The sequence below is a fragment of the Notolepis coatsorum genome (genome assembly GCF_963971535.1).
Source record: "Notolepis coatsorum genome assembly, chromosome: 4".
NCBI lineage: Eukaryota > Metazoa > Chordata > Actinopteri > Aulopiformes > Paralepididae > Notolepis > Notolepis coatsorum.
In genome coordinates this window covers 18,563,455-18,591,312 of record NC_140168.1, presented here as the reverse complement: position 1 = coordinate 18,591,312, position 27,858 = coordinate 18,563,455, and the positions used below count along the sequence as shown (strand labels likewise).

General features: G+C 44.9%; 1 protein-coding gene across 1 annotated transcript in view; it reads right to left on the bottom strand.

Moving 5' to 3' along the window:
• wls (Wnt ligand secretion mediator) overlaps positions 1-15,671 on the bottom strand; it is a 77,560-nt gene extending 61,889 nt beyond the window's left edge. Inside the window, exons 1-2 of the mRNA XM_084313138.1 lie at positions 15,373-15,671; positions 3,234-3,506 (exon numbers count right to left, since the gene is read on the bottom strand). Coding sequence (XP_084169264.1) covers positions 3,234-3,506; positions 15,373-15,478 — 379 coding nt within the window. The 5' untranslated portion in view covers positions 15,479-15,671. The remainder of the gene's footprint in view (positions 1-3,233; positions 3,507-15,372) is intronic.
• Positions 15,672-27,858: the final 12,187 nt, after the last annotated feature.

Sequence of the window (27,858 nt, the reverse complement as noted above, 5' to 3'; positions counted from 1 at the left end):
TAGCAGCATCTATACCGTATTTAACATGTTCTCAGTGTTGAGACAACCTCTCATTCTGTAGAAACAATGTACATATTTAACATGTTCTCAGTGTTGAGACAACCCCTCATTCTGTAGAAACAATGTACATATTTAACATGTTCTCAGTGTTGAGATAACCCCTCATTCTGTAGAAACAATGTACATATTGTACATATTTAACATGTTCTCAGTGTTGAGATAACCCCTCATTCTGTAACAACAAAACTAATCTCATTCCTCTCAATACAGTTTACAAACAAACTTCTTGGATGCCCTTTTACAACTCATCACCGTCTAATGTATGAAACTCTGAATTTGCCCTCTCCCACTGCAAGAAGACAGCACCACTGGTTACAATTTATTTTTAAATGTATTCATTTTAATTATCCGCAATATCTAAAACAATACTTGGCTTCATATTCTTCCAATTATTATTTAAGGCATTCTAGCCAACTCTATTTGACCGTACCACTACCTACACTTTCAAAAACAGCCAAGAAAGCCTTTTTGTTCAAAGCCCCTTCTGATTGGAATAACCTACCTGCAAATACTCGTTCCATTTCATCTTTTAATTTATTAAAAAATTTGCTGTCTTCTTACTATCAGAGTACATGTACATGTTTTTAGTTTATCATTTATATACTGCATACTATCATGACATTCATGGCTGATCTTTCCGAAGTAACAATCCATTCCTATCCTTGCTTGACTTGTGTTTTGTTTTGCTTGTCCTTTGTATTTTGTGATCTTGTCTGTTGGTTTACTTGTTTTGTATATTTGTTATTGCTTAGTTGATTTTGTTGTTGTAGATTCTGTTTTGTTTTTTATAATACATTGTATTGTGTTAGGAGCCCCTGGTACCAGATGCTACATCTCAAGCGGTTATTCGGAATAAAGAATTTCTAAGGCTGAGACCATATGCCATTTGGAGGAATCGATAAATCGGGACCAAATTATCGATAAATATCGATATTTTTATTAGTATTAAATAAATAAAAGTTTTATTAATTATTATTTAAACAACAAATCTATGTTCAACTTGATTTTGCAGCAATTCTTTGTCGTTGCCGCCATCTTTAGTGTTACAGATTTCCCCATTAAAAACAAACAGTGATCCTTCTCATTTTATAGTCGGCGGTCTCTGGATGTGATGGAGGAGTGCACTGCATATTGATGCACATTCAACATTGAGTTGCAATTGGGGGATATCTTTGATGACTCTGGTCTCCGATCTTTCCAGGATCTATCCAACAGATATGATCTCCCCGGAAACTTCTTTTTCTTTTATTTACAAATGAGAGCAGCTCTGAAGGCTCATGGCGTTCCATTAGACTAGAGCGACACCGGTTTCACAAATTATTTTATGACAGGGAGACATCGAGAGGCTTCGTCTCTGACTTTTATCGGCACTTACTTATGTCCTCATATAAGGACCTACCCCTGGATACGATTTGGAGAAAGGATATCCCTGAGTTGGATATAGATTTTGATTGGGATGCAGTCTGGGAAAATATTAGGCTATCATCACGCAACCCAGATCACCAACAGATTCATAAAAAAAAAAATCATAGGACTTATTTGACCCCCAGGCGATTGAACCTAATGGGTCTCAGACCCGACTCTCGATGTACCTTGTGTCCAAACGGTGCCATTGGAACATATATGCATATGTACTGGGAGTGCCCTCCTGTTGAGATCTTCTGGGAGAATGTTACCTCTCAGCTATCAGAGATTTTCTCTTTGACCATACCGACCTTGCCTTCTGTATTATTGTTAAATGATGTTTCTCAATTGCCGACCTCTGTACATGTAAAGAGACTCATTTCGGCCGGCCTTACGGCTGCCAAAAAGTTGATTGCTTCACGCTGGATACAACCAGATTAAGTTATGTCCGAAGGTATGGATTCTCACCTATCTTGATGTTATCTATCTGGAGATTTCCACTGCACGTGTCATAGGTGTTAATGAAGCCAATATCGCATATGACTTTGGAATTTGAGTACTGAATAAGGTATTATACGAATGTCTCACGTTGCGGTCCTGGGGTGAGAGGGGGAGAACGAGCGAGTGTTCATGTATGTTGGTGTTTTTTTGTTTTATTTATTATTTTTCATTCTCTGGTGTCCTATGTATATTTTCTGATCCCCTTCTGATTTGGGTCTGGTGGTCGCGGGCTCGGACTGGGGGTGGCCGTGGTTCGGGGTCTCTGCGGGTCGAGGCATTAAAGAGGCGTGGTGCTTTGGCTCGCGGGGGCGCCGGACTGTGGGTCCTCCGGGGTTGTGGCTCGCGGCTGCCGGGTCTGGAGATGGAGGGGACTCAGGAGGCTCATTATAGTCCATGTATCTATTTTTCCTTTATAATTGTCTCTTATTTTAAGTCTGTTGGAATATTTTATTTTTATATTATGTCTTGTCATTATTATTATTATTATTGTTGTCGATGTAATGTGATTTGTGTTATGTTATGTCAAAAAAAGAAACTGAATAAAAAAAGATTTGATCACAAAAAAAAATAAAACATTGAGTTGCAATTCAAGCAGAGTTGCAATTCAACTGAATTGACATGAAATGGGGATGTTTTAACTCAAACATGCCACAAAACCTAGTATTTTAGTATAGTATTAAAAAAAGAATTACAGGCGGTCAGGTGGCGTAGCGGAGATTGTGCTCGTCACCAATGCAAGAGGCTGCGGTCTCGACTCCCGGAGAGTCAGCATTGCCTTGGCTCGGGCTGATCGCTATACTAACTCGTTTGGCTGAGTTAGGGGGAGGGAAGCCGTGGGTGGGTCCTGGGCGTTGTGGACAGCGACCCCTACAGTTCGGTCGGGGCGCCTGCACAGCGAGGGTAGGATCTGGAGAGAGGTAGTGTGACCTTCCACACGTTACACTCTCCCGGTGAGAATCTGCGCTGCCAGGCTGGCTGCCGGCTGGCTGCACATGCGTCGGAGGAAAACATGTGACAGTCTCCGGCCTCCCGGACCAACAGTAGGGGGGGTGCGCAACAACCAGTAAGGGGGTTGGGAATTGGCATAACGACTAACAGTGGGATGGGAGAAAAATCGGAAAAAGGAGGGGGAAAAAGATAATTAAAAAAACAAACAAAAAAAATGAATTACACATGCTAAAAAATTATGCCACTTATCGATAAGTGGTCTCAGCCTTGAGAATTTCAATCATCAACAACAATGCAAGGAGGAAAGTGCCGCCGGGTACCTATCTGGTTGTGCAGCTTGAACGCGATGTCGAACTGCAGGATGACCAGCATGAACTGGAACCAGGGGCTCATCTCCTTGTGCGGCAGCGGGATGTGCACCGCGAACACGATGTTGTTGGCCTCGATCTTCTTGGCCATGGCCTCGTCGAAGGTGCGGATCTTGTCGCACTGGTTGGGGCCCCAAGGCATGAACCACTTGGTGCTCTGGTGGTGCTTCACCGTGTCCACGCACTTGGTGGCCAGGTAGTGGACGGCTGTGGTGGGACTGGGAGCTGCGGGGGACAGAGAGAGAGGGAGAGGGAGAGAGAGAGAGAGAGGGAGAGAGAGAGAGAGAGGACAGAGAGAGAGAGAGAGACAGGACAGAGAGAGAGAGAGAGACAGGACAGAGAGAGAGACAGGACAGAGAGAGAGAGAGAGACAGGACAGCTCAGTCAGTTGACAGACAATAGAGAGCGATAATAAAAAAAAAGGACAACCAATACAACAAACAAACAATGAAGGTCGGGGCCGAGGTAAAAAGTTACAATGAATTAAATAAATGAATGGTGAGAGAGGACAGAGAGAGAGAGAGAGAGAGGACAGAGGGAGAGAGAGAGAGACAGACAGGACAGAGAAAGATAGGGCAGAGAAAGACAGACAGACAGGACAGAGAGAGAGAGACGGAGAAAGATAGGACAGAGAGAGAGGACAGAGAGACAGGACAGAGTGAGGACAGACAGAGAAACAGAGAAAGGACAAAGGGGGACAGAGAGAGGACAAAGAGATGGAGAAGATAGAGGACAGAGAGATGACAGAGGACAGACATAGAGAGAGAGGACAAAGAGGGGACAGACAGAGGACAGAGAAGACAGGGAGAGGACAAAAGGGACAGAGAGAGGACAGACCGAGAAACAGAGAAAGGAACAAGATGGACAGAGAGAGGACAAAGAGACAGAGAAGATAGAAAGGACAGAGAGATGACAGACAGAGAGAGAGAGAGAGAGAGAGCGGACAAAGAGGGACAGACAGAGGACAGAGAAGACAGGGAGAGGACAAAGAGAGAGAGACAGAGAGAGAGAGGACAGACAGAGAGAGGACAGATGTTATGATATGAAAGGTTGTCCGTTTTCAGAGAATGTCCCCAGTACCTGGACCAGGAAACATTATGCCATCAAATACCATGTACTCTAGTACCAACAGTACCGTCAACAGAACAGATGATCTATAATAATAATATATATTAGGGATGTCCGATATTATCGGCCGATATTGGCATTAAAATGTGACATCGGAAATTATCGGTATCGGTTTTCAAAAAAAAAAATTAAGAATTATTAAAAAAAATTATTTAACCTGTATTTACCCAGGCAAGCAAGTAAGAACAAATTCTGATTTTATTTATTGTCAAAAGTATGCATAATGTTGCGTTTATTCCACGACCAGAGATATTTAATGTTAATTACCTGAAATTATTCCGTTTTTTGGGGGGGGGGGGGGGGGGGGGGAACCCTGCATATATCGGTATCGGTTGATATAGGTAATTAAGAGTTGGACAATATCGGTATATCGGTAAAAAGGCCAATATCGAACATCCCTAATATAATATACTAGTAATAATAATATACTATGTACTCTAGTCCCAACTCTAGTGTGTGTGTGTGTGTGTGTGTGTGTGTGTGTGTGTGTAGAGACAGACAAACACACAGGTCAGAATATCTCCTCCATGGTGTCACTGTTGTAAGTGACCCAAACACCAGAGAGACTTTTGTAAATGTAATTAAAGCTCTCCAGAGCGGCACTGAGAGGTCAGTTATGTGGAGACCCCGAGTATGAGGCTCCTCCAACACAGTGCTTCTAGAATAATGGCTGGCGCTCCCGCATCCCCCCCCCCCCCCCCCCCATGCTGTGCCACTGGCTTGTGGGGAAGCGGGGCGACGAACCCCTTCTACTCAATTACCCCCCTGGCCTCGACCAGCGAGCACACACAAAGAGATCTGCCTTCATTAAAACCATCTCCCCCAGCAGCAGAGAGAGAGAGAGAGAGAGAGAGAGACTGACACTCTACAGGAGAGAGAGACTGACACTCTACAGAGAGAGAGAGACTGACACTCTACAGGAGAGAGAGACTGACACTCTACAGGAGAGAGAGAGAGACTGACACTACAGAGAGAGAGAGACTGACACTCTACAGGGGAGAGACACACACTCTACAGGAGAGAGAGAGAGACTGACACTACAGAGAGAGAGACTGACACTCTACAGAGAGAGAGAGACTGACACTCTACAGGAGAGAGAGAGAGACTGACACTACAGAGAGAGAGACTGACACTCTACAGGGGAGAGAGACACACACTCTACAGGAGAGTTAGAGAGACTGACACTCTACAGGGGAGAGAGAGAGACTGACACTACAGAGAGAGAGACTGACACTCTACAGGAGAGAGACACACACTCTACAGGAGAGAGACACACACTCTACAGGAGAGAGAGAGAGACTGACACTCTACAGGAGAGAGAGAGAGACTGACACTACAGAGAGAGAGACTGACACTCTACAGGGGAGAGAGACACACACTCTACAGGAGAGTTAGAGAGACTGACACTCTACAGGGGAGAGAGAGAGACTGACACTACAGAGAGAGAGACTGACACTCTACAGGAGAGAGACACACACTCTACAGGAGAGAGACACACACTCTACAGGAGAGAGAGAGAGACTGACACTCTACAGGAGAGAGACACACACTCTACAGGAGAGTTAGAGAGACTGACACTCTACAGGGGAGAGAGACACACACTCTACAGGAGAGAGAGAGAGACTGACACTCTACAGGGGAGAGAGACACACACTCTACAGGAGAGAGAGAGAGACACACACTCTACAGGAGAGAGACACACTCTACAGGAGAGAGAGAGACTGACACTACAGAGAGAGAGACTGACACTCTACAGGGGAGAGAGAGAGACTGACACTACAGAGAGAGAGAGAGAGACTGACACTCTACAGGAGAGAGAGAGAGACTGACACTACAGAGAGAGAGAGACTGACACTCTACAGAGAGAGAGAGAGACTGACACTACAGAGAGAGAGAGACTGACACTCTACAGGAGAGAGAGAGACTGACACTACAGAGAGAGAGAGACTGACACTACAGAGAGAGAGAGACTGACACTCTACAGGAGAGAGAGACTGACACTACAGAGAGAGAGAGACTGACACTCTACAGGAGAGAGAGAGAGACTGACACTCTACAGGAGAGAGAGACTGACACTACAGAGAGAGAGAGACTGACACTCTACAGGAGAGAGAGAGAGACTGACACTCTACAGGAGAGAGAGACTGACACTACAGAGAGAGAGAGACTGACACTCTACAGGAGAGAGAGACTGACACTCTACAGGAGAGAGAGACTGACACTCTACAGAGAGAGAGAGACTGACACTCTACAGGGGAGAGAGACACACACTACAGGAGAGAGAGAGAGACTGACACTCTACAGGGGAGAGAGACACACACTCTACAGGAGAGAGAGAGAGACTGACACTCTACAGGGGAGAGACACACACTCTACAGGAGAGTTAGAGAGACTGACACTCTACAGGAGAGAGATAGACTGACACTACAGAGAGAGAGACTGACACTCTACAGGGGAGAGAGAGAGACTGACACTCTACAGGAGAGAGAGAGAGACTGACACTACAGAGAGAGAGAGACTGACACTCTACAGAGAGAGAGAGAGACTGACACTACAGAGAGAGAGAGACTGACACTACAGAGAGAGAGAGACTGACACTCTACAGGAGAGAGAGAGACTGACACTCTACAGAGAGAGAGAGACTGACACTCTACAGGAGAGAGAGAGAGACTGACACTCTACAGGAGAGAGAGACTGACACTACAGAGAGAGAGAGACTGACACTCTACAGGAGAGAGAGACTGACACTCTACAGGAGAGAGACTGACACTCTACAGGAGAGAGAGACTGACACTCTACAGGAGAGAGACTGACACTCTACAGAGAGAGAGAGACTGACACTCTACAGGGGAGAGAGAGACTGACACTACAGGAGAGAGAGACTGACACTATACAGGAGAGAGAGACTGACACTCTACAGGAGAGAGAGAGACTGACACTACAGAGAGAGAGACACACACTCTACAGGGGAGAGAGACACACACTCTACAGGGGAGAGAGACACACTCTACAGGGGAGAGAGACACACACTCTACAGGGGAGAGAGACACACACTCTACAGGAGAGAGAGAGAGACTGACACTCTACAGGAGAGAGAGAGAGACTGACACTACAGAGAGAGAGAGACTGACACTCTACAGGAGAGAGAGAGAGACTGACACTACAGAGAGAGAGAGACTGACACTTTACAGAGAGAGAGAGACTGACACTACAGAGAGAGAGAAGAGAGACTGACACTACAGAGAGAGAGAAGAGAGACTGACACTACAGAGAGAAAGAGAAGAGAGAGACTGACACTACAGAGAGAGAGAGAGAGAGACTGACACTACAGAGAGAGAAGAGAGACTGACACTACAGAGAGAGAGAAAAGAGAGAGACTGACACTACAGAGAAAAGAGAGACTGACACTACAGAGAGAGAGAGAGACTGACACTACAGAGAGAGAGAAAAGAGAGAGACTGACACTACAGAGAAAAGAGAGACTGACACTACAGAGAGAGAGAGAGACTGACACTACAGAGAGAGAGACTGACACTACAGAGAGAGAAGAGAGAGACTGACACTAGAGAGAGCGAGGAGAGACTGACACTACAGAGAGAGAGAGAGAGAGAGAGAGACTGACACTACAGAGAAAGAGAAGAGAGAGACTGACACTAGAGAGAGAGAGAGAGAAGAGAGAGACTGACACTACAGAGAGAGAGAAGAGAGACTGACGCTAGAGAGACTGACACTACAGAGAGAAGAGAGAGAGACTGACACTACAGACTACAGAGAGAGAAGAGAGAGACTGACACTACAGAGAGAGAAGAGAGAGACTGACACTACAGAGAGAGAAGAGAGACTGACACTACAGAGAGAGAAGAGAGAGACTGACACTACAGAGAGAGAAGAGAGACTGACACTACAGAGAGAGAGAAGAGAGAGACTGACACTACAGAGAGAGAGAGAGAGAGAGACTGACACTACAGAGAGAGAGAAGAGAGAGACTAGGGGTGCACCGATATGAAAATTGGCCACCGATACCGATTGTTCAACTAACACAATCGGCCGATACCGATACTTGTGGCAAAAAATAAGTATTTTTTTTATTTTTTTAATGAAACTACTGTATATTTGTATGTGTATGTTTGTATTTGTAGGCCTCTTTACTTACTTAAAAAAAGGAAACATCAAGAAATATGTTTATGGTATCACTGATCCCTCTCCCAGTATCGTCTGGCGGCCTGCAGAGGGATACTATTTTCTCAACCAGAGCTTTCAACCAATGCAATGGAACCATTCTGGCGGCCTGCAGCGGGATACTATTCTCTCAACCAGAGCTTTCAACCAATGCAATGGAACCATTTTGATTGACAGTCGATTCGGCCAATTACGCCACACCGCTAGCACCCACCTCCTGCTGTTCTTACCACCAATCGGCAAGCGTTTATTCATTTTCTACTTCGGGGCATGCCGCCATTGATCTGCTTGCGAGAATGCGAGTCAAACTCAGAACCACAACAAGCTAATACCAGGGTTTCCGTTAGAAAAAATTGTTGCCGGTCTCAGGGTCCGGTAGATTTTTATCTACCGGTCAAATGAGAGAAATTCCGGTCAGAGTTTATTGAGCTTAAAAACAACAGGCTATATAAAGAATGACATCCTCAAGGCATGTAGATTTATAATATTTTAACTTAAAGCTAGGCTACTTTTGCGTATACAGTCATTATATTCCAAATAAAATAAGTCCAGAGACTCCGTGCTGCTGCCGACTTTAAATCAAATAGACCTGTGTCTGTGGGCAGTCGGCCCGACATTAATAAACAGCAGTCTGTTATAATCACATTTATGAGCTAACGAATTCCGTTATATTGGACATTTGTATTAATTATATCAAGCGAAGAACTGAGAAATTTGGCAGAGAGACGGCAACATTATCGTGGGTTTGCGTGATGTATATCTCCACCTAGTCCCAACGACTTGGTGCTGGTCATAATGTCCGGTGAAAACAACTCCCTCCAAGCACAACTTGACCACCCGAACCGTACCAAAACAGGCCAAAATTAAATAGCCCATGCGACGAACGATTCATTACATTCGTTTCATCGTTGCTCCACCAAGCAGCCGGTCCAACAATATCAGCGCGAGCGCCGCAGTTAGTTTGCAAGAAGCATCCAGCTGCAGACCCGCAGAGCAGCTTTCCAGGTCTGGGGACCGCACTGTGCCAGCAAAGCTGGTGGGTTCTGTGGGTCTGCAGCTGCATGCCTTCCGCAAATCCAGCAGCAAGCTCTCGCTGAGCGAAGCAACGACAACAAACGCAATGATTGTTTCGTTCATCGCATAGGCCACCCAACTCCAGCCCATCCAAATACAATTCAAATAATCAAACTGTGCCCAGAGGGAACTATTTTCACCGGACACTATGACCGGAGAGATTAAATTTGTCGGACTTCAACAGATTTTGCCAGTCAAATACCGGTAATTACCGGCTAACGGAAACGCTGGCTAATACGTTAGCTGCCCGGCAGTGCCCGCCGACCAGCGCGCTCCACAGGATGGCCAAACGAGACACAATGATTTTACTGCAACAAATGTTATAATAAAACAAAGCATTTCTATACATTTGTCTGGTTGAAAACTTTATTAACAGATTGCAGAATGTGTAGTTGGGTACGGAATGAGCAACGGAATGGAACCGAGCTATGAACGGCTTGCTTGCTATCTTCGGGTAAATACTATGCTGATATAATTGAACGTGTAACTAACTATATAACGTTAATGCCACAAAACGAATGTTTGTGTCATTTTAACAGCAGATACTTTCTTAAATGCCATCCTCCCGACAGAGCGGTGTTGATGGGGAGCTCTGATGGCAGGGGAGGAAATTAGGCCACTTTACTCGCCAATTGCGAGTATTTTTTACGTTTGGCGAGTAATTCATGAAGAGCACTCGCCAGTCTGGCGAGTACTAGTAATTACAAAACAAAACAAAAAAATCATTCTGCAATCTGCTGATTCGCTCACTGGCACAAACCGAACTCTGACTCCCCCCTTGATTCCTCCCATTTGCGCCACATAATAATCAGACCATAACCAATGAACATCATCGTTGTACAGATGCGCTCTAAGCTCCTCCAATGAACACTCATTTTCTAGAAGATGCCGCCCATCTAGGGGAAGTGGACAGACCACTGCGCGCAGACCTACAAACTCCTGCCACCGGCAGCCGGCTTGACAACGTAGACAAACTTACAAAAACACATCAGTGGATGAAAATAATTGCATGTAGAGTCGTCGCTTTCGGATATCAGTGCGGTCTGACATGGGGGCGAACAACAGCACGCGACGCGTCTCCTTCGAGTCGGATGAGAATGACAAGTCAACCAGCATTAGCCGGCTAGCTACCTAGCATGTAACAAGCTACCATAACGCGCGTTCAACATAGTGGACTATACTGAGCGGCTTTGCTTAAATGCAGCCGAGTGACATTTTATTATCACCGGGTTTCCCCCAATATCACCACTCGCCCATATGCCCTTCACAACGGTGATGTTGTCATACTTGGCATTCAGAATACACCTGCTGAACCCCTAGCGTTGTCGATTCGGTTCCAATGTATTGTCATCTTACAGCACAAGTACAGTACAACCAGAATACACTTGGCATACAACCAGAGTGCAAATGTAACAAGTCAAGTTCAAGTTGTTTTATTTAGCTATTACATTACAGTGAAATGCTTGGTTCTTTCACTGCCCAACTCAGTCCAACCTAAACCAACCCAGTATTGATTGATTGATTGATTGAAAACTTTATTAACAGATTGCAGAATGGGTACAATACAGTACAGCTCAATACACACAATTGTTAAGGGGATGCAGACCAGAGAAGGACTTTCGTCTTGTTTACATCAGGGTCCCCCATTTCAGTCCTGTTTGCTTAATGCCTTGTCCACTTCCTCCACACTCCAATATGCCCTTCAACCCTGCTCCTGTCAAACCTGCTCTTTCCATTCCCTCCATCATGTCCCCCTTTCTGATGAATATTTCCTGCACTTAAGAGTCAGACACACATTCCTAGTAGTTGAGCTGTGATGAATGATTGAATGAAAACTTTATTTAACAGATTGCAGAATGGGTACAGTACAGTACGGCTCAATACATGCAATTGTTAAGGGGATGCAGACCAGAGAAAGACTTTCGTCTTGTTTACATCAGGGTCCCCCATTTTCAATTCATATTCAATTCATCATTCAGTATAACCTAGACCAGCCCAACCCAGCATCTTTCACTGCCCAGTTCAGCCCAACCCAGTCCAGAATAGTTCCCTCTTTCATGTTAATATGTGATTTAATGATGTAATATTTTGAAGAGTAGAGACAGTGTGATTAATTTACTATGATTGAAAATCAATTTAGACGAAGACGTACAAAGAAGTAATTATCACAATTAGCGATTTTTTTTGTCTGGTAAAAAATCAGTTTGGCTGGTAAAAAAAATCAGATACTCGCCAGTTGGCTGGTAAGCCAAAAAGTTAGTTTCCTCCCCTGTCTGATGGGTTCGCTTGGTTGCGTTATTAGCATTGAACAGCTAACCGAAAGCTAGCGTTAACTAATGTTAAAGGTTTAGCCATAACGTTACGTTGGCTAAAGTTGGGGCTATTCATAATCCAGCAATAATGGCTGCAGACCTGCAAGCAAAGTACAGCAAGTTGGCAAAGGAGTATTCCAACGTAAATCACATTTTCACCAGTAACGTTAGTCTTCTGCCTCCCGGCTATGAACGGACTCGGAGTAATGCCTTGCTGCTATGGGTAATAATAATATGCTGATGTTATTGTCCGTGTAACACTAACTATATAACGTTAATGCCACAAAACGAATGCCTTGTTAATCATAAATAGTAACTTTGATGCAGTAGCTTGTGTGTGTGTGTGTGTGTGGGGGACGGCGGGCGTTGTGCAGGTAGGTCGCGAGTGAATTTTTTTTTTGCCTTTTGACGCTACACAAATTGATGGTTAGTTATCGGCGACTGCTATCGGCACATTTGAGCTTATCGGCCGATACCGATACCCGACCGATATATCGGTGCACCCCTAAGAGAGACTGACACTACAGAGAGAGAAGAGAGAGACTGACACTACAGAGAGAGAAGAGAGAGACTGACACTACAGAGAGAGAGAAGAGAGAGACTGACACTACAGAGAGAGAAGAGAGAGACTGACACTACAGAGAGAGAGAGAGAAGAGAGAGACTGACACTACAGAGAGAGAAGAGAGAGACTGACACTACAGAGAGAGAAGAGAGAGACTGACACTACAGACTACAGAGAGAGAAGAGAGAGACTGACACTACAGAGAGAGAAGAGAGAGACTGACACTACAGAGAGAGAAGAGAGAGACTGACACTACAGAGAGAGAAGAGAGAGACTGACACTACAGAGAGAGAGAGAGAAGAGAGAGACTGACACTACAGAGAAGAGAGAGACTGACACTACAGAGAGAGAGACTGACACTACAGAGAGAAGAGAGAGACTGACACTACAGAGGAGAGAGAGAGAGACTGACACTACAGAGAGAGAGAGAAGAGAGAGACTGACACTACAGAGAGAGAGAGAAGAGAGAGACTGACACTACAGAGAGAGAAGAGAGAGACTGACACTACAGAGAGAGAGAGAAGAGAGAGACTGACACTACAGAGAGAGAGAGAAGAGAGAGACTGACACTACAGAGAGAGAAGAGAGAGACTGACACTACAGAGAGAGAAGAGAGAGACTGACACTACAGAGAGAGAGAGAAGAGAGAGACTGACACTACAGAGAAGAGAGAGAAGAGAGAGACTGACACTACAGAGAAGAGAGAGAAGAGAGAGACTGACACTACAGAGAAGAGAGAGACTGACACTACAGAGAGAAGAGAGAGACTGACACTACAGAGGAGAGAGAGAGAGAGACTGACACTACAGAGAGAAGAGAAGAGAGAGACTGACACTACAGAGAGAGAGAAGAGAGAGGCTGACACTACAGAGAGAGAGAGAAGAGAGAGACTGACACTACAGAGAGAGAGAGAAGAGAGAGACTGACACTACAGAGAAGAGAGAGACTGACACTACAGAGAGAAGAGAGAGACTGACACTACAGAGGAGAGAGAGAGAGAGACTGACACTACAGAGAGAAGAGAAGAGAGAGACTGACACTACAGAGAGAGAGAAGAGAGAGGCTGACACTACAGAGAGAGAGAGAAGAGAGAGACTGACACTACAGAGAGAGAGAGAAGAGAGAGACTGACACTACAGAGAGAGAGAAGAGAGAGAGAGAGAGACTGACACTACAGAGAGAGAGAGAGAGAGAGAGAGACAAGAGAGAGACTGACGCTACAGAGGAGAGAGAGTGAGTCTGACTGGTGTTTGTGGACGAGGGAGGTTCATGTCCGCTGGAAAGATAGGAATCAGTGTGTGTGTGTGTGTGTGTGCGTGTGCGTGTGCGTGTGTGTAATACAAAAACCTGACAGCAACTCCAACACTCATCCTTAAGGCAAAACATAACTTTGACAGCTCTAAGCTCTGTGTTTGTGTGCGTGCGTGTGTGTGTGTGTGTGTGTGTATATGTATAATGTATGTGTGTGTGTGTGTGTGTACGTGTGATGCAAATGAGTCGTCTAGCCACAGGAGGCGGAAATGTGAACTTCAGGGAGGGGACTGGGGTTTGGGGAGAGGTTGGGAGAGAGAGAGAGAGAGGGAGAGAGAGAGTAGCCTGGAGCTGGTGCAGGCAGGCAGTATGGGATATGTGTGTGGGGGGGGGGGGGGGGGGGGCATTCCATGTATATGAAAGAAGACTAAAGAGGCAGACTATTCTGCAGGAGAAATGTGATTAATTATAGAAGAACATCTGTGGCCTTATTATTAACCCCTCAGACACCGGGACAGATGTAGGTCACGGAGATAGAATGTTTTTAAAGTGTCTCTCAACAACACTGCAGGCTATAGTACTGATCTGGAGTCAGTTCTGGAGCTGTGGATCAGGCAGGTGATCGGTCCGTACGTCCAATATATAAAACACAATATTTGCAACGACAGGAGAATCAGATGTTGACCCAAAACACAGACGTCCTTCTGTACACATACTCAATACTCATACACCTGCATAATATAACCCATATCTGTATGATGGCATGTACAATAATGCTGTGTATATACATATATTTATTACATGTACATACTTGCATATCATCCTTTTACATATCTGTAGATAGATACTATATCTATATCTGTACATATCCCTTACTTACGCTGCTGGTCAGTATGAATTACTACCATAGTGTCTTTATACCTGCATCACTGTACATATACAGTATTACAACTCTGTACATATATCCGATTAGCACTATTACTCAATTTATATATTTGATACACAGTTTAATCACCTGTACATTGTATATTACTATTGCACTTTATACTGTTACATTGTCACTCTGGTTGGATTTCCAACACTCTTTTCGTTGTTACTGTACTTGTGCTGCATGATGATGACAATACATTTTAATCTATAATCGAATTGTTTATCTAAACATTGTATACATCAGCAGCGGTAAGAACGCGGCAGGCGCGGCGCGGCAGAAAGTCTTTGGTACAAAGCAGTGATTTAGCTCCGGGCGCTTTGAGAAGCTTTTGGCACAAAACACAGTAACTTAGACCGAGAGACATGATACCGATTCAGCTGCAAAAGGGCTGCATTGTTCGGCGCATGTGGGCCGTAAGACACACCGTGTAACTTGTCACTAAATTCGCATTTTCTCACCTATATTATTAGTTCGTTAACCGACACAAGAAAACAAAAGAGGTAGAACTTGAAAACGTCGTGAGTTTGATTTATCATGGATGGGAATCCATCGAGAACAAAAGGAATGGAAACTATGTTGGCAAACAATACATGTTGGGAGTAAAAATAATAATAAAAAATAAAAATATAAAAAAACATTTAAAAATACTTACCAATCAAACCACCGACCATGAACGAGAACGCCTGGAAGAGCATCAGAATAACTCCGACTATCACCAACTTTTTGGTGCTCATGTTTTCTATAATAGCGCCCGCCATGGTGGAGGAGAGAAAGTTGTAGCCGAGGAGGAACCGAGAGGTGAGACGGTAACAGCAGCTCTGCTCGCTGGGTCTTCTGTCTGAAGCGCCGCGCACACTCTGCTCTGTTCTGCTCTGCTCTGCCTTTCAACTTCCAAGGAGGGGAAAAAGAGGGAATCACATGACCTGAATAATCACCCTACTGATCCCAATACAGCCTCTCTACGAATACAGAACTCCGCCCGCCTGCCGGAGGATCTGTGCAAGCAGCGCCGCCCGCATTGCAATACTTAAGCATTACATCACACGCAGGAGTGGTTTGTGACCAATAAACCATGCCTAGGGGTGGTTGTTAGGCCCGAGGCGCAGCCGAGGGTCGTTAGACCCCCCTAGGCATGGTTTATTGGTCACAAATCACGACTGCACGTGGTGTAAAGCTTTTATACAACTGCCAGATTCATCCAACCTTATTTCTATACAATAAACACACATTAATCGAAGATTTATTGAAAAAACCATCCGCCAGAAAAAGTAGTTCCCACAACTCCATGTGGAAGCAGCTTGAAGTGCATCCAACCAAACTAACACATCCAACTGTGTATTATTGGAATGATTGAGAGAAGTTGCCTCATGTGGAAGCAGCTTGAAGTGCATCCAACCAACTAACACATCCAACTGTGTATTATTGGAATGATTGATTGAAAATTTATTAAAACGTTTTCTTTGCCCTATAGGAAAAAAACGTTTTCTTCGCCCTATTTTTTTATTTATTTCTTTTAGCCTAAACTTAACCAGTTGGAAACCAGGGGTACAGTAATAAAATTAGCAATCAACCAATCAATCAATTCAATAGACCATGCTCACTTAAAACAGCGCTGCTTCTCTCTCAGTCTGACTCCCCCGCTGTTGCAGACAGGAGTGTGTGTGTGTGTGTGTGCGTGTGTGTGTGTGTGTGTGTGTGTCACAGTGTGTGTGTGCGTGTGTGTGTGTGTGTGTGTATGTGTGTGTGTGTGTGTGTGTGTGTGTGTGTGTGTGTGTGTGTGTGTGTGTGTGTGTATGTGTGTGTTTGTGGGTACGCCAGCGTCGGACAGTGTGAGAGAGAACGCTGCAGTCGGAAAGTAGGAAGGAAGAAATTTAAATCAATCAATTAATCTATCAATCAATCCGCGATTTTTCTTTTGTTCTAGATTGAGTCAAGACCCATCAATTACATCATCCAACATTGTTTAAAATACTAACACATTCCCCTTGACAGAATCGCTTCATATTTAGTCGTTATGGTGCTTTCAACATAACCATTTGTTCTCCGCGATCCTGTTTTCTCCCGGAGTGAGCCGGGGAGGGTTATGTGATTTGGTTGTGGGCGGGTCCTGAGCCCAGGACCGTGGATTGTTACCAATAAAGACGTGTGAATGGCCAATCAGAATCGAGAAATTTGCATGCCGTTGTATAAAGCCTGGTAATGCAGGTTAGTGTGTATGTATGTATGTATGTATGTGTGTGTGTGTGTGTGCGTGTGTGCGTGCGCGTGTGTGTGTGCCCCACAATAGCCCCCCTGTAGTGACCGACCAACATGCTATTTAAAGGAGTGTTTTTTTAAGGTCACACATCCCTCAGGTTTGGTCTATACTGGTCCCTCAAATTCATTTTACTAGATCCGAATAAGATCCGAATCACTACCTATACTTTCAAAACCACTCTCAAAGAGCACCTATGGGAGACTGCAATTCGAAACTGGCCCCTGTAAATGTCCAAACCCAACCCCCTCCAATGTACAATTCCCCCCACCCCACCCCACCCAACCAACCACCTCCAATGTACAGTCCCCCCCCCCCCCCCCGCCTACCCCCAGCCCACCTACCCAACCTCCTCCAATGTACAGTTTCTTCCCCCTCAAATATATACTCTTTTTTAAGACTCTTTTTGATCTGGTATGTCATAAATGTCTAGATGTAACAGTACTGTCTACCTGTATGTCATATATTATGTTATGATGAATTGAAAATGGGGGACCCTGATGTAAATAAGATGAACGTTTTTCTCTGGTCTGCATGCCCTTAACAATTGTGTGTATTGAGCTGTACTGTATTGTACCCATTCTGCAATCTGTTAATACAATTTTCAATCAATCAATCAATCAAAACCTTTCTATAGACCTGTTCGCTGTATACGTCAGACTCAGTGTGCGCGCAAGCCGCGCAACTTACTCAACAACCAACTAGGCTGCAGCAAAAAACTAAAACCAGATTTACAAACATAAACATAAAGACAGAAAACACCCTCATCACAGACAAGCTGGATGTGGCCAAATACTTAAACATTTTCTTCACAAACATAGCCACAACACTGGTTAATAAACTACCCTCCCACTCAGGGCATTTTGGGGTAGAACACATCCTAGCCTACTACAAAAACCTAGGGGTCCGCAAAGACGACTTCAAACTTGAAATGGTAACAACAGCTGAGGTACTCAGAAAACTGAGCGCCCTCCAACCTAACAAGGCCACTGGCCATGACAATATCCCCTCCAAATTCCTCAGAAATTCCTCAGAGACATCACCCCAGTCATCACACATAATAAACCTCTCCATAAAACAGGGACACGTCCCCAAAGACTTCAAAATTGCGAGAGTGACCCCCTGCACAAAAAAGGCAGCAAATTAGACCCAGGCAACTACCGCCCTGTTTCTATTCTTACCTCCATCTAGAAAGTTATGGAAAAAATTGTCTACGAACAGGTTGAAAAGTACCTTGTGGAAAAAAATAAAACTACGAATTCCAATCTGGCTTCAGAACATCCCACTCCACTGACACATGCCTTCTCTATTTGAACGACCACATCAAACAAGAAGTGGACTCGGCCAAATACTGCGGCATGGTCATGCTGGACCTACAAAAGGCTCCATTTTGATTGACAAGCTAAAAGCAATAGGTTTTGATAGTTTATCAGTGAGCTGGATGCAATCCTACCTGGAGGGGAGAGAACAGACGGTGGAGGTAAACGGTACACTACCCCCCCCCCTTCCCAGTAAGCTGTGGTGTTCCACAAGGAAGCATACTAGGACTGTTACTGTTCCAAATTTATGCAAATGACATGTCGTCAGCTTATGACTGCAACTTGTTCCTGTTCACGGATGACTCAGCCCTGCTGGTCTCTGACAAGAACAAGTTGCAAGTTGAAAAATCCCTCAGCTCAGAACTCTGCAGAATCTGCACCTGGCTTGCAGATAACAAACTATCATTACACATAGGTAAAACAGAGTCCATTCTCTTCGGATTAAATAACAAACTCAGCAAGACAAACGGCTTCTCTGTTACAGTGGGTGACAATTATTGTCACAAGGAAAGATGAAATTACATACCTGGGGTTCTTCTTAAAGGCAAGTCTTTCCTGTGAAAAAATGGCAAACAATGTAATCAAAAAAGTCAACCAACGAACAAGATTCTTGTACCGGATCTCCTCTCTGGTAAACGAGAATACCCTGAAGACTCTGGCAGGAGCACTCATTCAAGGGTACAACGACTATGCTTGCACCTCATGGTACCAAAGTACCTCAAATGCACTAAAACAAGATTACAAACATCACAAAACAAACTGGTCAGACTACTGCTTGACCTTACTCCTAGAACCCACCTCACCCCTGCCCATTTTGACAACCTAGCATGGCTTAGAGTAGATGACAGAGTACAGCAACTTGCAATGGGCCTGGTCTACAAGATACACTACACCACTAAGATACCCATGTACATGTCGGGGTACTTTCCAAAGCTCAGTGAATACCACGACCATAACACCAGAGGGAGTTCCACAAATCATGTGCAAGCCAGATTTGTTTCAAATAAGGGACTAAACACGTTTCGCAATTATGCCACATCAATGTGGAATGCCCTACCCACAGCCATAAAAAAATGTGAATCCCTACCCACATTCAAAACCGCTCTCAAAGAGCACCTTCAGGAGGCTGCAATTCGAAACTGGCCCCCGTAAATGTCAGAACACCCTCCCACCGACCGACCCCCCTAATGTACATTTCCCTCCCCCTCGTATGTATATATTTACTGTTAGGATCTCTGTTAACAGTACTGTATATTTGCATATCTTGTATGTCACAAATGTAACAGTACTCTATATCTGAATGTCATGTATGTCATGGTTAGATTAGATTAGCTGACTAGATTAGATTTGTATATCTGTATGTTGTGTATGTCATAAATGTCATTATGAATTGAAAATGGGGGACCCTGATGTAAACAAGACGAAAGTCTTTCTCTGGTCTGCATCCCCTTAATAATTGTGTGTATTGATCATTGATGCACAAAACGTCAATTATTTTTTGTTGCATTAAGGTAAGACAATGGTTCTATATCATGCTAGCTTCCGCTCAGCGTCATATTGCACATATCTCGCTCCAGTGTATATGCACTGAATAAATTTCAAAATGTACCTTTACATACCAACATCCGTCTGACCACACCCCCATCTGCTACCTATATAAGCAGGGGTGGGGCCACACACTCATCTCCTTCTCAAACTTCACCACAAACAAGTGCCTGTATACCACCACTTGAATTAGGAAAGGAAGAGAGGAAAACAGAACAAGGAGATACGTTGACATTATATCTTTATTTTCTCTCTCACTATTTTCGAGAAAATACGGCGATATTGTCTTCGTCACTGGAGTGTCTGGAAGATGATGATCATTCTGACCTCCACCGGCTTTTTCGTATTAGGGGCTCGCGCCGCTGATATACTCCCCACCTGCAGTCCTCCTTGCTGCGGCTGGATAGGTATTGAACCTCCGGTCATACAGCTGGACTGTGGGAGGCACCGGCTGTTGTGAGAAACCGGTTGCTTCCGAGCTGGGTGAGTACTGTTTTGCTTGCGAGCACTAGTTGTCTGTTAATGCTATGGGGGTTAGCTGACAATTTTACGAAGGCCGGCCCCAGATTGGGGTCCTCTGCTCGGCTTCTTAAGCGGCGGACGGAGGATCTTGGTCTGACGCCCATGATGGTCAACCTAGTGGGCCGCGACCGAGACCTGGTTGAACCCGGGATTCTCTGGACAAGCGGATGCTTCTCTGTCCCGTGCAGGCCCCATCTTTCACATGAATGTGGAAGTACACCCTAAAGCACGAGGAAAAGTGGGCATGGATCTTCATTATCGGAAGTTCCATGCTCAAGTCGGCTGCAGCCCATACAGGAATTGTGCAGACTCCGCTGCATGTCTGGTAAATCACCGTTGAAAACTGTGTTGACATTCTTTTTCTCTTCCCTCTTAGGATGGGGAGGGACTCAGGCGGCGGCCTGTCTGAAGTGTGGCTTATTATGTCGTTGTGTACAGTTCAGGAGGTGATAGCTGCTTAGCTGGCATGCTAGTTTGTGGCCTACTGTTGTTAGCCAGTCAGCTGTTAGCTGCGGCGCTATCTTGTTGTGTTCACTAGGCTAGGAAACGTTAGCTTGTTGCTATCAGTCGGGCAGCTGTTAGCTTAATGCTACACTATTGAACGTTACTGTGACTATAACATGCCTTAAACACTCTGACTACGACGTCATCTTTGACAGAGGATGTTAGTCGACCCTACACCCGGTTGCCATGCCAGCGAGGACTTCGTCAACATGGAGAACGGCAGCTGGGTGGCGTAGCGGACATTACCCTCGTCACCAACGCAGGAGATGCCGGGTTCGTCTCGGTGTCCCGTTGACCAGTGTTGCAGTCCTCTCGGCCTGCGCTCAGGGTGAAGGTAGGAGTCCTGACCGGACTTTAAACACTTCTTCTTTTCTTCCCTTCTAAATGTTTTGTAATAACGGTGTTTCCAAAACGTGTGTTGCTGCAATACATTGAGGATACGACGCGTGTTGTGTGTGAATTGTCTTGTCACTGGTATAGCTTCTCTCTCCATAGAAAATCGGCGTTGTATTTTACATGTGTAAAAATTAGAGGTGGGCATAGATTAATTTTTTTAATCTAGATTAATCTATCTGCAATCCTGGATTTAATCTAGATTAATCTAGATTAAAATGGCTCAAAAAAAAAAGAAAAACCTGCCGAAGGCATTCAAAATATGTGTGTTCTACCCAAATAATGACCAGAAGTAAGTCCTTACTTTTTCTTTCCTCCTTATGTTTCTCAGGCCAGGTGGCCCATTACACCATGAGCCCATCTCCCGTTTCCAAAATGCATTACAGACTGTTTGAAAAAGCTGTTTTGCTATGATAATTGGTAATGAAATATCAAAATAATGTTCAATAAGATGTACTTGTGTTTAATAAGTTGTTTTATTCAGAAGTTAACACAAATAAATAATATTACCAGTACAGTACAGTATCTAGCACACTCTCAGGAGCAAAACAGGAAGAATCATTTCAAACTTGCTCCAGTGGAGTTGCTCAGTGGCCAATGGTGTCAACTGTGGTTGTACTGGGCAGCTCCCAGGTGTGAATGGAACTGTGTGAATGTGAAGCAGGGCGTTCCTGAAAAAAAGCATCTGTGCTCAGCGAACCTACCCTGGGTAAATAAAAAAAAAAAAAAAAAAAAAAAAAATTTAGATTAATGCGTTAATTATATTATCGCGCGATAATAGTATAGCGTTAACGCAGCACGTTAACGCCGTTAACGGCCCAGCTCTAGTAAAAATGAACTGGTTAGTTGTGATGAGAACATGTGTGTTCATGTAACGTTTGTAACGTGGGTGAACTCACAACTAAGAGGGTTAATTAACCTGTGAAGCTATGCTTAGTGACATGTGATTGAAAAATGAATCTTTTTCTCAGCCTGTGATGACAATGAACAGCATGTTCACATATTAACAGGGGTACCTGTTCAACCTGGTCGTATCAAGGATAAGGTAGGAGGGGTGACCCCCCCGGTTTCCCTGGGGCTTCCCCCCCTCCTCTCAGACATGTTTGTTTACAATATATTGTGTCACTGTGTTTGTGGGGATACGATGTAACCCTCAGCTTAAGTTGCTGGGGTTGTGCTTCCGCTTGAGAAACTATTCTTTTCCTAAAGAAAAGGTTGTTTGGTCACTTATCATATGTGCTTAGCAAGGCCTGTGGCCAATACGTAATCAAGGATTTATGTCTCTCTCGTTATGAAAAACGGCGTTCCTCTGTAGTAAGAGTGTACTTTTGCCATTTTTTGTTGTGATGAAGGGTTGTGTGTGTCGTTGTGATCTACAACTGGGTTAGGTTTGGCCCACATAAGCACATGTGTAAGTCTGGACCGGGGCTCTTAAAGGGGCCCTCTCTGTTCTGTGTTTTTTCCTTAGTAAAACTCAGATAGCAGGTTAGCACAGGAGCTATGTGAAGCTGTTAGATGCTTCATGTAGCATGCTATGACTGGGTCATGCTCTACTTTGTCATTACATCGTATCAGGGGTGAGGGGTCGTAAAGGGGTGAACTGGTAAACCTTTCCTCCCCTTTTCTGATTGGTCAGGGGTTAAAACCCCCTGTCCTTCAGGGTTCCTGTCACGTGCTGTTCGGCACGTTACAGGGTAGGGGGGGGGGGGGGGGGGAGTTTCCTGGTCCCACGGCCTGAAAATTTGGGCATGTGCACCGCGGAAATTCCCCCGCCATAGAGTACGGCACTGAGCGCGTTTCTATTGGTAAGACTTCCGTGAGTTGTTCAGGTTCCATGTTATGGATCTGTTTCAGGGAGTTGTCAGAGCTCCTCCTCACAAAGCTCCTCCTCAGGGAGAAGTGCCTTCTGTGAGTTCGGACCCTCCTTCCCAGTGAGGGAGCCTCCTCAGAGTTTCAGAGCCTCCTCCTCAGATTGTCAAGGTGAGTAGAACTTCAAAAAGGAGTTCTGCTCTATTGTATGTGTATTCGATTCAATTCGATTATTGAGTGTGTATTGGTTCAGTGCCTCCTCCTCAGAGAGCCCTAACTCAAGTGTTACATAGCTCAATGTTGCAATATTTCTTTTCAATCTATACAGCTCGCATGGGAAGTCTCTCTGGGGATTCCCGTCTCCTCCCTGTGGCGAGGGTGGCGGGATGTTAAAATGAAAAATTTACCCTCAGCCGCGTCACGTGGGATTCATGTCAGTCTGTGTTTCTTTCTTTTTTAATAAAAAGAGGAAAGAACATGAAGCACGACGGCTCCATGTCGTTCTCCCAGGCGACTTGGAGGAACAATGTCTGTTGTCTTGTTAGACTATCCATTGATGTGTTTGGGTCTCGACGCGTACATAGTGCTGGCTCGGGGTGTTTCTGATAAGAATCACGCATGGGGCTGGTACGCCTTGGTTGCTCGTTATTAAAACGGCGTTTTTATAGGGCAACTGGGATGGAGGTTTTCTCTTCCGAGCGACTGTTACTATGTCTCGACGAATTCTCGTTTATATCTGGGAGATGTTAACGGAATAGATCAAAACATAGGTAGAGGGGTCTCACGCCCTTGGGGTGGGCCACTGAGCGTGGTACGAATGGGACCGTCTGGGTGGCGCCCTCTTTTCATGTTTTAGATCGACACGCGTACCTACCCCCTCTCTTGGAGTGGGGATGTCGGCGTGATTAGGGCACGGGACTGAGTCTGGTCACGCTGGTCCAGGTCAGTTAACCCGTTGTCCGCCGGGGACGCAGATCTTCTGTTCTGGTACCCTGAGGGACTTGTGCTTTTTTCGGGGGGAAAAATGCCGGGTCGGCCCGGGTGTCACAGGGTTGGGCATTAGGGAGACCCTTTGTTGGGTACATGTTGTACCCTGTGCTCCTTTCCTTTCGCCTCTCTCTTATGCATGGCTGTTAGGGTGGTCTTATGGACCTCCTCTGGCATCCCTGTGTGCTTCCCGGGCCGCCGGGCCCGGTCTGAAGTTGTGTTTCGTCGACCCATAGGCCTGGAATAACCCCTTTTTGAAAACTGAAACACTTGTACTGCGGTATAGCCAGTGTATACCCGCAGGTGTATTTTGGAGTTTTTTCTTGAGGGGTTATAGGAACAACCACTGCATGTGGTACCAAGAGGGTGGTTGATTCCCTGGTGTGTTGGAGCAGAGTCAACTCCCGGGTTACCCGGTTGAGTGTGCCCCTGCACGTTCATGACGTCTGCCAATCGTGTCAGCCTTCTCTGCCTCGGCCCCTCTGGGTCGGGGTTTTTTGGTGGAGACTTTGTCATGGTGCGCAACAATGCCAGCATACGCCCCTTCCGCCGGGGGTGCTGTTTTCAGTTGACCCCTTTGGCGCCTGTCTTGTCCGCAGTGCTCCAGGCTCGGGTCAAATGCCTGCTGCCTGGATTGAGGGATCGACCCCTTCTGGAGGTCGTCCCCCCGGTGCGCTGCCTGCTCCCGCTGTAGTGTAGCCTCTTGAGTGCTTTGAGTTACAGCCATGCTGACTGCCTGAGTGTGCCAGGGTCAGTGTGCCAGGCGGCGTGCTAGTGGGGGGAGGGGCCCGCTCTTGGATGGGCCCTGTCCGAATACGCTGGCGATGTTGGGGGCGGTGTCACTAGTGACCGCCTGGTGAGGTCTTGATGCTGTGGCGTCGTTGACCTCTCCGGGCCCCCTTTTTCCGGGGGGATCCAGTCCCTTCTGGGTCTGGGTCTTCCTTCGCGCTCCGCTTCTACGGCCTTGCCACGGGGTTGAGTTTGCTCTTGACCCCGTGATTTTGGGGGCGGTAACAAGGTTTGTTCCTTCCATTCGTTCCCTGGTGGCATGCGGGTTGTGCGTGTGCGTAGTCGTGGGGTCAAGCCACGGTCTGCTCACCCTGTGCGTTGAGTTGCTCGAGTTTCTCTTCGCACGGTCGGATCCGTCTCCCTCCCGTCCTCCAATAGGGAGGGTGTCCTCCATTAGGGAGGGTCGGGGGGCTCGGTCCTCCCCGGTCTGATGGTTGTGGGGGGCCTCAGCGGGGTACATTTGTCGAGCTTTTAGCTCCCGCTCAGCTCCTGTTGTGCAATATGACGCTGAGCGGAAGCTAGCATGATATAGAACGATAGGTTATGAATATAACCATAGTTCTATGAATGCTAGTGACGCTCAGCGTCTAGACCAGGGGCGTTTTTAGGGTTAGAAAACATTTTAGATTAATTAGAGATGAATACTGAATAACTAGAATCATTAGAGGTTCTCAAAGTGAGGTCCAGGTCCATGAGAGGGATATGGGCAGTCCCTAGAAAATTCAAAGTTAACAGGACCAAATCATCAGTTTCTTATTTATTTATTTATTTAGCCAGATAAAACATTGATCTGGTCCAAGAAGCCCCAACAGGAGTACAAATATACATATATACACATATATATACATATAATATATATACATATACTGTACATACATACACATATACACCAATAACAAAATAAAAACACAGTTAATTGTAGATACACAATCAGGTTTAAGCACTATAAAAATGCAGCAGGTGAGTTCACCTGTCTTCAACCAAAATGGAAGGAGAGTGAAGTACTGTACACAGAGAACATGAAAATATACAATACATTCACCAAACACTACACAAGACAACCAATGATGCAGACTGATGAAAATATAAATTTTCTCCCATTTTCCCAAATCAGTCAACATGGAGAATCACAACAAAAAATTATCTTGCCAGGTCCAGCTAGGCAAAGAGATAATGTCTAGTATTTTCTGTTTACATTTTTTCAAAAAAAAATTGTGTTACTGTAATTTTAACCTGTACTGGATACAGTATTTTATGTTTGTCTGATATTTGCTGAGCTTACAGTGTTATGCACATAGTAGCATGAAAACTGGGACATGTATTGTTGTGATTCTCCATGTTGAAATGTTGACTGATTTGGTTATATGGAGAGAAAATGTTATTTTTTTCATCAGTCTGCATCATTGATTTGGGTATATGTAGATAAATAAATTATATTTTCATCAGTCTACAGCATTGGTCTTGTGTAGTGTTTGGTGAATTTATTGTATATTTGCACATTATCTGCGTACTTCACTTACAGTACTCTAATCACTGAGAAGTAGAATTGCTAAATGTGTTTTAGGTTAAGCACAGCAGTGTGTGTAACTGGTTCAAACAGAATTAAGTCATTATGTAACGTGTGTTTCATATGGTAACAAAATTAGTGTATGGTTTTGACAAGTGTTTAATTTAGCAAAGGATCTGAGGTGTTCTGATAATTGTGTGTGTGGTTGTGCTAATTGTGTGTTTTGAAACACCGGGCGCCGTTTTCAAAATCATGCTTAGGCAATCGAAAAAAAAACTATTGTGTGTTTCATTATATACATATGTTTCAGTCTTCTCATTAAAAAAAGATTCGATTTTTGAGTCTTTTCCTGCCTTTGGTCCGCTTTGCATTCACATCACAAATGAACCGCAGCAGGGTTCACTTGCAAGAGTGAATGAGCTTTCACACCACCCCAAACCAACCGGACTATCCGAGGTTCGATTAAAGCTTATTATAGGACATGGGTATGGATGGCTCCAGGTGCTGCTGCGTTAAAGTGCACATCTTCAATATCTGTACTATTTAAAAGCACAGTGCAGGACACACTCAAAGGTTATCGCACATCAGAGATGGCAGTGGACATGTATGACAGGACAAAGGCCATATGTAATGGCCTTTGGATTGAGGAACATACTACCAGCCAAAGGAGGAAGCAGAAAAGGATGGACGAGTATGTAGTTGAGTCATCTTGTGGCACAAGCTCAGACCTCAGCTCAGGAGATCAGCTGAGACAGAGACTGTTCTATCCAGTCGTCGACAGAATGCTGCAAGAGCTTGAGAGCAGGTTCTCATGAGTTGGATAACAATTTATGAGAGGCATACAGGCATGTTATCCAGCCTCAGACCAGTTTCTCTCAGTGGAATTGCTGCAACCCCTCGCCACACATTACAATATCCAACTATTGCCAGAGGAGATCACAGTTGCAAAGTGTTTCCTGGTCAGGACAGGCAGAGATGCAGTCCCTACTATCCAAAGTGTCTTTTCCCTCCTGGATGATAATAATAATAATAATAATAATGCATTTGATTTATAAGGCGCCTTTCAGGACACAAAAAAAAAAGTCCACAAATCGGTGAATGAAAGAATTATAGGATCAAATGAAAACTACTTACTAAAAATGTTTAAAAGTACTAAAAACCAACAAAAAATACCAAACACTAACAAACATTCAGCACAGACAATGGGGATGCTGACATAAAAAAAAAAAAAAAAAGTTAAAAAAAGAAAAAATGTAAACAATTTTTTTTTTTTTTTTTTTTTTTAGATCCGGGGCTAGGAGAAAAACATCCGGGGCTGGAGCCCCGGAAGCCCAGGGCTAACGACGCCACTGGTCTAGACACCACTGCGGCCCTTGGATCTTTCATTGTTGTGAAATCTTTTGGGAAGGAGATGAGTGTGTGGCCCCACCCCTGCTTATATAGGTAGCAGATGGGGGTGTGGTCAGACGGATGTTGGTATGTAAAGGTACATTTAGAAATGTATTCAGT